This window comes from Chanos chanos, chromosome 1 (genome assembly GCF_902362185.1).
Source record: "Chanos chanos chromosome 1, fChaCha1.1, whole genome shotgun sequence".
In the NCBI taxonomy this organism is placed as follows: domain Eukaryota; kingdom Metazoa; phylum Chordata; class Actinopteri; order Gonorynchiformes; family Chanidae; genus Chanos; species Chanos chanos.
The window spans coordinates 60,289,697-60,303,163 of record NC_044495.1 but is presented as its reverse complement, the minus strand read 5'-3'; the positions used below and the strand labels follow the sequence as shown (position 1 = coordinate 60,303,163).

Below are 13,467 nucleotides of genomic sequence, written 5' to 3'. Positions count from 1 at the left end.
ATCTTTTTCGCAGACACACTCGTTGGACCTTTAAATCCTGGCTTTGCTCTGTCTGCTAGTGCAGTTACCTACAGGTAGTGCTGCTCCTAGGCCCAGAACACCCCCAGGGAGCACAGAGTGACTTTCCCACCATAGACGCCTGCAATTTCACACACATGAGCTGCTGGCGCCCTCTTCTGGCGGCCCTCTGGACCGCCACCTCAGCCAAGATGCCCACAATTCCTTTAATTAGTGACTGATAACTGAGTAAATATTAAACAGTTTTTGGAACCCAATCTGGAAACAGTTCTCCGTAGTCTTCCATCCACCGTCATAAATCAAACTGGGCTACGTCCTGTAAGTGTGGGAACAACTGAAGCCTTCAAAGGTCATTATGAAACAGGTCCATGTGGAGGTGATGCGTGTGTGTGCGTGTGTGTGTGTGTGTGTGTGTGTGTGTGTGTGTAAAGGGGCCGGTAAAGAGGAGGATGAGTGTTTGTGTGTGTGTGTGTGTGTGTGTGTGTGTGTGTGTGTTCAGGGGTAGGTCCAGGGGCGGATGTCTGTGTGTGTGTGTGTGTGTGTGTGTGTGTGTGTGTGTTTGTGTGTGTGTGTGTGTGTTTGTGTGTTCAGGGGCGGATGTCTGTGTGTCTGTGTTTGTGTGTGTGTGTGTGTGTGTGTCACTGAGGTGGCATGAGGATCTGTTGTAGAGGACTGTTCTCCGGGGTAAGCTGATACGCCAGACGAGATCTTTTATCCCTCTGATTCCTCAGGTCTGGACAGCGTTTCACGAGGAGTTCACACACCTCCACATGACCCTGTTCAGCTGCCTGTGTGAACACACACACACACACACACGATTACAGAGAGAGAGAGAGAGAGAGAGAGGTACATACATAAAAACATACATACATACATAATTGTGTAAAAGGTGTAACATAGTAATTATTACTCATTTAAATGGCTAAAAAGCGTTTGGGGAAATAGGTTAAAAACATGCTAAGTCTGTAGCGGTTTTGAGATCATGTGCCTTATGTAAAGCTGTGGATCCATCGTCATCAGTCATGAGCAGGTCGGCGCCATGCTCCAGTAGAACCTGGACCACCTGAGCGTGGCCACGGTAGGCGGCTCTGTGCAGGGGTGTGGCCCCCCCTCGGGTCTGCGGACTGGCACGCGCCCCCTGGCTGAGGAGCAGCTCACACACGGACCTGTGCCCGCCCCGACTGGCATAATGCTACAGCAATGCAAAACACAACACGGCCGGACAGGACGAGGTCCGGGAGATGAACCGGAGAGATCAGTTTATAATTATTTTATGACAAGACAGTGTACGGTTTATTTTAATTTATGCAGTGTTTTTTGCTTCATGTGTGTGTGTGTGTGTGTTTTCATCTTTGTAAGTAAAGTGGCTACCAAATCTTTATTCATGTTTACTTATTTGTTTGTTTAAACATTTCATACGAACCAAAGCAGTGTAGCCAGCCTGGTCTCTCATGTTTGGATCAGTTCCCTTCCTGAGAAACGTCCTAACCCTTTCCGCGTCTCCATCCATGGCTGCTGACCATATTCCTACGAAAAAGCAACCAGAGGACTCTCCTCAATTCTACATTCCTGTTTAACACGACGCAACGTATGTACTGCGCTTTAGAAAGGTCAAAGTCACCTCTCTCAAACTCCATCTCGTCCAGAGTTTGGTGGACACTGGGAGTAGCGAGTTGATGCGAACTGCAGGTGCAGTTCTGCCCATGCGATGCCATAGCTCCTGCGGACTGAATTACCAAATACAGTACATGAGAGTATATCTAGAAACTATTTATATTACTCCGGTTACTTACTAATTCGCACGAGCAAAAATGAATACCCTTAATGCTTTAGTTGCAACCCTTTACTGAACTTTCCTTGTGTCTCACCTAACATGTAGGTGGGTTTTCGCTAGATTGAATGTCTGCAATATAATGTCTGAAACTGTTTAAACGGTTGTACCCGCAGTCAGTGACGATCCCTGATTTTAAAAGTCCACTGTATTAGTCTTGTTGCAATTTGACGTTAGCTTGTTTGCTACGTCCAGTGTTAGACGGCTTGCAAGCAATTGTGAAAAGATCTACAATTAACTGATATCACCGGGACAGTTTTAACGTGTAATTTAATCTGAGACAGCATCGGGAGAGGCTAATTCCTTGCAGAACGTGAAAACTCATTTGTTTGCAGAAAAACGTAAAGACTCCGAACCATGCACGGCTACGCTGTCTTCATGTCAACAGAGACTAAGATTTTCAAAATAAAAGTCACCCTTATGTTACTCACAAAACACTGGACGTCGAAATGTTAAGCACATTTAATAAATGACATCACCTCTTTGAAATATCACTGAATTTAGAGTGGTTATAATTCCGAACTAATTCACTAATACAAATCATTAACAAGTTCCTTGTGTTTTCAAGAACTTGACGCACACGTGCGGCTTAACTGTCATGAAACTGATATGAATTTCAATTTCCAAAATGTACAAAAAAGTTTTACGTGTTTTATTTACTGCAACTTATTTTACGATGTCAGGAAATCTGAGTGTGGTCAGGAAAACTATGTCATAGATGGATGGAGTGCAAACGGGACACCAGCATGTAATGGAACCAGTGTACTTGTCTGATATTTCAAACGCACAAAGAAGGACACCTCAGATTCAGTGAAGGCACATTCGGGTTTTATTCAGTTATTATTTTAATATAATAGTCGTCAGGCCTGTTTCTAGGCATCTCTCTGTCCATATTCTATGCCAGTCAGACCTGCCTGGAAAAAAAGACACATAACCTTCAGTTAACCCACAAATAACTGGACAACGAAATCCTACTGTCACATTAAGCATGGCATAGAATGACTTCCGTTCCCGAGGAAGAACTGGCGAATGGAATATATAGCTACGTATATGGAGAAGCTGCTAAATACACACCAGGAGGTCCTCCAGTCTCGACAACTTTTTGTGAGTACCAGGATAACCACACGCCGAGCTAGATGCGTCCATTTTAGGAATACTCTCTGCAATCTAAAGATACATCATCTGTGAGGCGCATCGTTATGACATGGCAACGCGATATATTTGAAAGATATCAAGAAGCGAACGACCAAAGTATTCAGTGGAAACATTCTCGCTTCTCTATAAAAATGCATTCTATTAGCCTGCGTCTATTCCAATCAGTTCCTCCACAATGCACCGTTATTCACCGTGCGCTTTACCACTGACCTCGTGCAGTGTATCGGTCAGGCTGTCGGCTGCCCGTTTGCCCCCGGGGCTTAAACCGTACGACCAATGCTGACATCGGGCCTGTGTCACCAGGACAATGCTCAATATCAGCCACAAGAGAGCGCTCTTCGCCATTCTGTAAGGCGCAGGTTAACAATCGCATAAAAAGTTAGCAATTAGCAATATCAAATTCTGTTAAGACATTTGGAAAAACAGAAACCAAAAAACACAGTTGGTTCTTTGTAGATGTTATAAACTTAAACGTACAACCATCATCATGCTTACTATACCGTCTCTGCTTTCTTACCTTAGTGCACTGATGACAGTAACGGGTGTTAGGTTTACTGCTCTTAGCTGTTTCAAAGTCTTCATTGCACGTCTGCTGTGGTGTTTATATAGCGAGCTCAGAACTTTTCACTTACACGGGGGTCTGGACACGCTCTCTGCGGGGACTCGGGATGACTGGCAGAGAGAGTGCTTACTCTCACCAGATTAGACACCTCACTGTGTCATTAAACGGATTATGGAGAGGTCGACTGTATTCTTAAAAGTGTTTTAAGTGAACCCCTGCTGTGATGAAGTGGTCTCGCTGAGCACTAAAGTGACTTTCTGTGCCGGAGGCCGAGTTCGTGATTGTTCGTACCATTAGCGGAGAGATCAGAGTAATCCACGGTTTGCGTGTTTGTTCGGAAACAAGTCTTTAAGTTTTAAGAACAATTTCTATACTGTTTATTACAAATGCCAGTCGTTCATCAACCGAAGACATAAAGAAGATACATCCTAAGACCCTGGTAACGGCCGTACAAGCCGCCACCTAGCGACGGTTGTGTATTTTACAAGACCTGACCGATAAACTGAAGGCTGCCCTCAGTAAGCTGCTGAAAAGGCTCCGAAATTCACCGTTGAACTAGATCAAATGCCGAACCGTAAGCTCATTTCCAGTCCGAATCTTAAAATATTCATTGTTCTAAAGCTTAATAACCAAGTGCAAACGTACCACTTTCTTGAAAAACAATACACTAGCTACAATCTGTACATGATCCTACCTCACATTTTCACACACACACACACACACACACACACACACAAAACACGTTCACATGTGAACAGACACAGAATGAAGACAGAAATCTGGAGCGTTTGTTCAGAACAGTCTTTTAATGGCATAACTCTTCCCTGGTTGAATGAGTGTAAAAGGTGAGGATGACAGAGAATCCGTCTTCACCTGCCATAAATACAACCTAATGCATTTTAAAAATAAATAGCATCGTTTGATATTTATAGAACCTCACACTCAAAGTGCATAAGTCTATTATGATTGCCTTCATTGTTTTCGTTTTTTTTTTTTTGTGTGTGTGTGTTTTGTTTGTTTTTTTTTCAGCATAGACAGAGTACCTATACGGCGAGGAAATAACAGCATATTTATTGTTTTATACGTTCTCACCGCTGGGTTAGGCAACCTCTCTCCTGTTGGCTTTTGTTTTTTTCTCTTTTCAGTTTTAATCTGACATGCTTGAATTTGACGTCCTGCTGAATCAGCTGTATATTTGGTTTAGATTGGGGTCAACAGTCAGTATATACACACACACACACACAGTACAGCCAGTACAGGAGAAAGAGCGTCTGATCCCAGCGTCTGAAGCTTTAAGCTACTGTCCCCACGTGGTTTCCACTCAGACCCCTGGAGATAATGGCTTAAGTCCTGACCATTATAAAAACCACGTCAGAGGCGGACTCCAGATCTTTACAATACTGAGAGAAATACGACAGCGCAGGGTTAACTTCTGTGTTCAATATCACGTTAACATACAGACATGGGAAGCGCTGGATTTGGAAACGGGTTTAAGAAACACAGACAAATACTACATTCTACGTTTTTTTGTTTTGGTGCCGGGAAAACAAAGATTGCTTTGACAGTTGCCATATGTTGTAAAGAGAAAAGGAAAAAAAAAATGGAAAGGAACGCAAAACAAAAGTGTAATAAATATTTGGTGAAAAGCATAATAATTATACAATACAATATAAGAGTTCTAGTCAGGTATAGTGAAACCCATTGGTTTGATGCCGTGGTTGCCCTGGGAGAGGGAGCTGTCACACAGCCTTTCTTCCCTCACTGGACTCACTGGACACCAGCATAATGCTACAAAATAATTTGGTACGTATGCGTTCAATGGATTTGGATTAGGAATACATAATCTGCACTCAGTCTGAATGCTCAATCTGTTTCATTCATTCATTCATTCATTCATTTAAATACATTTGGGTCAGTTGCTTAATTTAGATCCAAAAAAATACCGTCTAAGAAACGAACAAACAAACAAAAAACAAAAACAAACAAACAAACAAACCCCCAGCTCACTCAAGAACGTTAAAACTTGCAGAAAAGGAGGGAGGGGGGAGAACGTCCTTCCGGATGAGGAGGTGGGGAGGAGGAGAGCAGTACAGGAGGTAGATTCACGACAAAAACCACACGAACTGCACCTCGCTCTTTTTTTCCTTCATTACCAACGACAGAAAGGTGGGAGCCTGACGTTGACGGAGGTTCATATTGCATATTGGAATTTAAGCCTATTGGTGAACATACTGTACGCGGGTGCTACAATAACCGTGGCTACTATTCTACGCCATTTGGAGAGCATGCTAGATACAGTATGGCTTTGATTCAGGCCTGAACGGTTCTAGAAAGCGCTAGAAACATACTTGGACGCTACGCGGACGGGAAACAGTCTACGCTGACAGGAAAGAACGGGCGACCACACGGAACAATGGCCTAACTTGGCTCCTGAGCTTCCACGAAATGCAAACCAGGAAAAAAAAAAAAAAAAGAAAAGAACACACACACACACACGAGTGCACAAGATAACGTCAACTTAGAGATGAACAGGTCCTTCAACAAAAATCATCAAATGTGTCAAACTCGTGAAATCCATTATCCAGCGTTTAACTGGACAAGAGGCGTCCCCAGCTTCTCAATAAAGCCTCAGAGTACAGACACGTTCAACAGCATCTAACTTCCTACCTTAAAACAAACAGACACAAAACTGTCCACTTCCTCAATTAAAACTGAAAAACCATACATTCACTAAAATTGAAAATAAGGTATAGACCACTTAACGTAACAGATTACATCCACGTACATAACACAACACAAAAATAACAACGTTTGGTATGTCAAGATGTCCACAAAGACAGCAAATTATCGGACAAGTCCTACATTTATAGTTTAACCAGAAAAAAAACAAAAACAAAACAAAAGGACCAAGGACCCTGGATGTGCAGTAGTGCAAGAGAATTAAAAGTGGAGACAGGGTGGGGGGGTTTAGAGAGAGATTAAAGCTAAAACGGGGGGGGGGGGGGGGGGGGGGGGGGGCATGGAAAGCCATGATAGAGCAGTATTCTGCCATTATTGCATACGGTTCCAAAAGGGGGGCGGGGTCAGGTGGAATGGGGGCGGGGCGTAACGGATCATTGGCTGGCTAGCGAGGACACCGGGGCGGGCACCTCTGCAGTTGGCCACCCTGAGCCCATTAATAACGGTGTATTTGGGAGGGGAGGGGAGGGGAGAGGAGAGGAGAGGAGGGAGTTATCTGACGCTCTGGGACATGTGCAGCGGAGTCAGCATCTCTTCAAATATCGCCCCCTTCACATTAGACCCCCGCAGGTTGGCCTCCTGCAGGTCACAGCCTGACAGGTCACAATTCTGCAGAAAAAAACAACAACAACAAAAAATGAATGAATAAACAAGTTTCACGAAACGGGACTCATTTTGGTAGGATCGTTAATGTAGATAAATATATTTTAAAAACTGATTTGATATGAGGTAGCGTCATCGAGTTGCATGAGGTGTTCGAACACACACACACACACACACACACACACACGTGCATTCTTCCTCATCCTCGCAGCCCGTTTACTCACCTCCAGGTCCGTGCCCGCGAGCGTGGCGCCTCTCAGGTTGCAGTTTTTCAGCTTGGCGTTCTTCAGCGTGGCCACACGCAGGTTAATGCCAGTCATCTGACTGCCCTCCATGTCCACCCCTTTCAGGTTGGCACCTAAACACCACACACACAAAAATACACACACACACACACACACACACACACAGACACAGACACAGACACAGACACAGACACACACAAACACACAGGGAATGAAACAGGCAGAAGATGAATCATCCGTCCCTTATTCGGACAGTTGTGAGTGGACTGGTAAAGAGGTCTGGTACTGGTAAAGCGGTCTGGTACTGGTAAAGCCTTTGAAGAGTTACGCTACCTTCCAGGTTGGCCTTTAGACCTGAGGGATCTTCAAAGTTGCATCCTTTGAGTGAAGCTCCTTCAGCATTAGAGCAGAGCATTTTCACACCCTGTAGATTAGCACCCTGCCATACAAAGCCAGCGGAGGAGAGAAGAAAACAAAACAAAACAAAACAAAAATCAATCAGAAATCAAGTAGCTGTAAAGAGTTGCAAATAAAAGCCTCATCTGAAGAGGAACTGTGAACAACATTCATTCTCTGATCAGAGGAAAGGCTTAAGTAACAATAATAACAGCGGTGTCGGCTAGAGGAGGATGGGCTCCCCCCTCCGACGGTTCCTTCCAAATATCCCCTTGCTACTGTTGCCTTAGACTTGAGCGCTGGGGGTGTCATGCCCTACATTGTGACAAAGTCTAACGTAAAGAGAGATGTAGACGTGAAACTGAAGTTTCAGTTCAGTTTCAGTGGAAACTACGGCACTGAAGCGAGGTCTGACTCACGTCCAGGTTAGCCCCTGAGAGATCGGCTCTCTCCAGGTTAGAGCAGCACAGGTTGGCGTGGGTGAGGTTACATCGACTCAGGTTCGCCATCTTAAAGTTGATGTAGCGCAAATCCAGACGGGAGAGATCCGCACCGCTGAAATTCAGGCCCTGCATGAGACAGAAAAACAAGGGGGGGGGGGGTGTTAGAGAGTGAAACAGACAGACAAACAAACAAACAAACAAAAAACCCTACGAACTATATATGCACATTTAAAAAACCCTATCCAATGCACTTTTTAAACAAATTCCACAATCCGCATAGGTACAACTGGGGCTAGAGAAAATCACAGCATAAAAACAAACACGTAAAATATCAGAAAGTTACATCAGCACTCTGTGAACCATGTTTATAAAGTACCTCCAATTTACCACAACATGCTTCTTCTACACATCGGCTACAGTCTCCAAAGTGTTTATGTTGAGCTCGAAATTTAAGATTTCCCAAAGCGGATTAGAGTACTATTGAATTATGGGAGATGTAGTTTCATTATGTAATATTAAAAAGCATTTATAGGGAAATTAAAGGCATGTGGACTACATATAAAACATCTTATGGGATAAATCTGTAACGAAGCCACATATTACTTTACTTAGTCATTAATTACTACGAGCTGTACAAATTCAGTAAAAAAAATTGTGGATGTGAAAAAACAAACAAAAAGCCAATTCAAAAATCAAGATCAATCCAGTTCATTCTCAGCTCCACTGTGCCCAGGTAGGTGTGTCCTTATACCTGACAGCGGAGCTCCGATTTGGTGGGCGTGGCCAGGAGAAATCGCACAAACTCCTTACGAGAGATTGGAGAGTGGTCTTCAGGGGGATGGGAGTTCTAGGAGGAGAAGAAAAACATCTCTCATTTCACAAAGATAAGGAAAATAAAACTAAAATCAGAGAAAGAGAGAAAGAGAGAGGGAGAGAGAGAGAGAGCAAGTGAGAGAGAGAGAGAGAGAGAGAGAGAGAGAGACAGAGGGAGAAAGAAAGACAGAGGGAGAGAGAGAGAGGGGGGGGGGGAGAGAGAGAGGGGGGGGGGAGGGAGGGAGACAGACAAAGAAGGAGACATATTTTATGGCTGTATTTTTTTTTTTTTTTTTGCTGTTGTTGTTTGTTTTGTTTTGTTTTTTACCTTAATGACTACCTCCAGCTGCTCAGCAAGCTGTTCAATTCCAAAGAATCTGGCCTCCTCCAACACGCCTGACACAAACACAAAACAACATCAGTCACTACATTTATAAATGCAATAACAACAACAACAACAATAATAATAATCATCAGTAACATCCAGTTCATATTAAGGGTGTTGGCAGAATAATGTGTGAGGCTGGTTCAAATCAAACAGCAACAATAGAATTCTGATCTTTTTTCTTTTTTTTAAATTTAAACTGTCATAATGAAAGCAGAACATCTTTCTCAGTCACATTAGCGGAGTGAAAACAATACTCGGGAGTTTCGTTTAATTCACTGAAACCTCGCGGACATCACAGTCGACGTGAAATGTGGAACCGCATTACTTCGAGACGGAGAGACAGACAAAGCTCATGTGACAGCGGCGAGCTCCGCTCACCCAGCAGGTTAATGCCGTCGTTGAGGATTAGCTGGCCGTGTCTCAGGTAGTTCAGGATGGGCTCGAAGTACTCGGGACTCCGGTCGATCAGATACGCTCCACGCTCGTCCTGCTTGTTTCCCCAGACGTCTACAAAAAAAAAAAAAAAAAAAACCCACACACAGTCAGACAGGCAAAGAAGACCCGACTGTTTAAAAAAACACACACCAACCCAAATGGTTTCGGGGCTCCTGGGCGCGTGCGTGTTTGGCCTGGGGGGGGGCATACGGAAAAGAAAAAAAAAAAAAAAAAAAAGAGATTACAAAAGACAAAAGTGTGCTGAAACTGCGTCAGCCACTGGGAAACGATAGGGCAAACAGATGAGTTCAGCTGGGGTCCTGAGTAGTACCCCCTTTGTTTAACACTCACAGAGAGAAACACTGTGTACCGACCCAGCTACATCTCATAACCTTCTCCCAGTGCTCCACTGGGATCTCTGGGGTTACAGCACTGGGTAAAATACACAATCCCAGTTTGATATGGTTTTGACTTTACTGATCTGGAGGGGACCAAACACATGCCTGATTGGATAATGCAGCAGTATGCAGTGTGCACACACACACACAGGCACAGACAGAGACAGGCACAGAGACAGACAGGCACAGACAGAGACAGGCAGGCGCACACACACAAACTCACCCTTCTCTCGGAACATGTGAGCGAGCATACTCTCTGGTTCTTTAGTGACCAGGGTACTCCTACAAAGACACACCAAACAGTTCATAAGCATTTACCGCTAAATCAACCAATCAGTACACAAACCTCATATTCCATTAAATGACTGCCCTAAGGAGAGTGGCATCACTTATAAGCACATTACAATTTCAATGCTGAGTCTTAACACGAAAGCTAAAGACGACCGTGACATTTAAACACCACATTCTCAGAACCATAACCGGAGTGAGACGACGTCCCGCTCATTCATAACCTGAGAGAGTCCGTTAAAGTGAACACCATCATGAACACACCATTTTTGGCTTGTTCTTCCAGAACAAACAAAGAACTGTGTTTGTGCACGTCTGTCTGGGAATTTAGACTAGCAATCTTTTGTTTTCGTCTGTTTGTGCTGAATGTAGCTTGGACAGAGACACAATAACTGAAACACTACATGGCCAAACGATGTTTACAGTAACAGGAACATCTGCGAGCCCAGGCACAACACAGGCTCCTATTCGTCTTCGCCAGCATAACACCAGCGACACAGCTGGCCTACGCTGAGGACAAGGCCAAAAGGCATCACGCTAAAGACTCTTTCACCTAGTGCTTACCGTGTGGTCGTGAAAAGCCGCCCACCGATGTTCAGCGTCAACCAATCGGTGTGAGAGCCTGAGGTGTCTGCATGTGCCTTTGCGTCATGTTGAGGATCTGAAACACCCACCCACACACCCACCCCCACACCCACCCCCACACACACACACACACACACACACACACACACACACACACACACACACACAGACACAGACACAGACACACACACACCCACCCACACACAGACACACACAGACAGACACACACCCACCCACACACACAGACACACACAGACACCCACCCACCCACACACACACACACACACACACACAGACACACACACAGTGAGTATAGTCTGATAGCCTTAATTTAACCAGACAGTACAGAAGTTATGACGCAGACAGAGAGAGAGAGAGAGAGAGAGAGAGAGAGAGAGAAAAGGGTGGGGGGGGGGGGGGGGGAGAGACGACAGAAACTCACCTATAAAGGGATCTCCCTCAGACACATACAAGACATCATCGTCCCTGTGAAAAACACGAGAATTCCCAAATAAGACATTCCTGTTTCCAAAATGTACGTGAGCTTAAATTTCAATCCAATTATACGGAAAAGTACCTCATTTTTTTACATAACTCGTTCACCCACAACTATCTCATTTAAATACTGAAAAGAGAACATGCCCAAATTATTCTTCCATACTGGCTTTTCTTTACGGCTCCTATAGAACAGACCAGGAGAGGCACCGGCCGGCAACATTACATACGGAGAGGTCAGTCCCCAGAGCACACAGGATCAAGACAATATCACATAATCAAACAAAAGCCTGAGTTATGAGTTTTGAAAGCGAGGAAATTCCCTGACGTTAAGAAGTGTTCGGGGAACCGATTCCGACACTCAGTCGTGACTGTAAACTGTGCGCGTCAGCTGTAGCGTGACGGTACGAGGCCAGACGATTCTGAGGGAACGGTTCTCCGCGCCGTCGTTACCTGATCAGGGCGATATCGTCGATCAGGCCCCCTTTGCTATTGTACAGACTCATCGCCTTGATTCCCAACTTATTGCTGGCGACCGATAACAGATCCGACAGTGTGCCGTACACAGCTACAACCTGCAGGGAGAAAAGTCCACATGACATGAGGTTTACTCTGGGTGATCCCTAGCTATATCAGTCAATAACAGAATAACTCGGCATGTTTCAACAGATCTGTTAAAAGGTTTTGCCATTTTCTTTTCCCACAAAGGAACACCCGACAAAGGCTTGGGAATAATGATATACCCCACCCATGCCCTCATGTCAGCACTCAACAGTGGCTACCTCTCAGGTATTCAAACCAAATTTGGTGCTTTCAAGGGTGTGAGCATATTTATATATCTATCTAAATCTATGTATCTCTCTCGCTCTCCACACACACACACACACACACACACACACACACACATACATATATATACTCACACACACACACATATATATATATATATATACACACATATACATACACACCCACCCACATATATATATATATATATATATATATATATATATATATATATATATATACACACACGCACACACACACACATTTATTTATGTATATATACCATAAGAATGTGCATCAGTTGTTGATAACAGAATTCTGGCTACGTGTATCGAATGCTGTTACGATTGACTATTTAAAATACTGACACTGATTACTGAAGATGAGCATGCTTTCCTAAAAGATGGCTTTGAAAAAGTAGGTTAACACATGACTTTATATGACTTTTCCAAAACCTTTCTTGTATTTTTTCTAAATAGTTTTCCAGTAGTTGGTGACAGTTTTGGTGTAAACCCATCGATTTAATCAGCAGTCTACCTGAGTATTAGGTATAATGAATGAATGATCTTTCGATGAGGATTAACATTAGCTATTGTTTTGACCACTGATCATTACCGCTAACATGCCGAAAAATAGTCAGAACAAAACCAGAAATGTGAAAACACTTAACTACACTATTTAATTTGTCTGTTAATTCATTGTTTTAAAATGTTGAGTTTGACTGTCCTGAAAGCTAGCACAGCTGGCTAGATAACTTGCTAGCAGCTTACCATTCCAGTTTATTGTGAGTGACTTCACGTTAGAGTAAAAACATAAAAAGACACACCTTTCCATTTTTGGAGGTCCCGTTGACAAAAAGAGTGACTCTTCTCATCCTCTGTTTAGACAAATTCTAAATACTATTAGTAGAAAAAAACAAAAACAAAAACAAAAAATGACTTGGTTTCCCTCACATTAAAACAGATGCCAACGCTAGCCAAGGGTAAAAAGGAAGAACTGTCAGAATATAGCCTACAGGACGGTTCAACTGTCCAATCACAGGGCACCTATTGAGATGGACCTCAGACGCAAGCCAATCATATTTAAGATGAGACAGTCAGTGTGGCTACACGAACCAATCAGAGACAATTGGGGGATCATCTTAAATAAATAACTTACGTAGGGAAACAGGAATTCTGACGTCAGGAAAATGATTCATTACGTCAGTTATGTCAATTTGCCAAACACAGTTATATGCCTGGTTTAGCACAAACGAGTGCGTTATTTAATATGAATAAACGAAAAACT

The 13,467-nt window shown here is 43.6% G+C and overlaps 2 protein-coding genes across 2 annotated transcripts; both read right to left on the bottom strand.

Annotated features, from left to right (window-relative positions):
* Window positions 1–650: 650 nt before the first annotated feature.
* On the bottom strand, window positions 651–1,733 carry ankrd39 (ankyrin repeat domain 39). Its single transcript, XM_030788565.1, has 4 exons — window positions 1,640–1,733; window positions 1,442–1,545; window positions 1,007–1,210; window positions 651–806 (listed from the first exon to the last, which is right to left on the bottom strand). The coding sequence occupies exons 1-4, from the start codon at window positions 1,731–1,733 to the stop codon at window positions 657–659; spliced, it is 552 nt and encodes a 183-aa protein (XP_030644425.1). The 3' UTR covers window positions 651–656.
* A 4,988-nt stretch (window positions 1,734–6,721) lies between these two features.
* kctd9a (potassium channel tetramerization domain containing 9a) lies at window positions 6,722–13,144 on the bottom strand. Its single transcript, XM_030780978.1, has 12 exons — window positions 13,007–13,144; window positions 11,848–11,969; window positions 11,342–11,385; window positions 10,879–10,975; window positions 10,250–10,308; window positions 9,572–9,700; window positions 9,134–9,201; window positions 8,744–8,839; window positions 7,969–8,118; window positions 7,487–7,592; window positions 7,133–7,266; window positions 6,722–6,914 (listed from the first exon to the last, which is right to left on the bottom strand). Exons 1-12 carry the CDS (start codon window positions 13,052–13,054, stop codon window positions 6,798–6,800), a joined length of 1,170 nt encoding a protein of 389 aa, XP_030636838.1. The 5' UTR covers window positions 13,055–13,144; the 3' UTR covers window positions 6,722–6,797.
* Window positions 13,145–13,467: the final 323 nt, after the last annotated feature.

Bases quoted from the DNA above. Each gene is read 5' to 3' on its own strand.
- ankrd39 (XM_030788565.1), bottom strand. From the start codon at position 1,733: ATGGCATCGCATGGGCAGAACTGCACCTGCAGTTCGCATCAACTCGCT. The intron at 1,211-1,441 runs GTTCGTATGAAA...GCATTGCTGTAG, and splicing joins AGGCTGGCTACACTGCTTTG to CATTATGCCAGTCGGGGCGG. The intron at 807-1,006 runs GCACATGATCTC...GTGTTCACACAG, and splicing joins GATCCACAGCTTTACATAAG to GCAGCTGAACAGGGTCATGT.
- kctd9a (XM_030780978.1), bottom strand. From the start codon at position 13,054: ATGAGAAGAGTCACTCTTTTTGTCAACGGGACCTCCAAAAATGGAAAG. The intron at 10,309-10,878 runs GTAAGCACTAGG...GTGTCTTTGTAG, and splicing joins CGGCTTTTCACGACCACACG to GAGTACCCTGGTCACTAAAG. The intron at 8,840-9,133 runs GTAAAAAACAAA...TTCTCCTCCTAG, and splicing joins AGCTGGAGGTAGTCATTAAG to AACTCCCATCCCCCTGAAGA.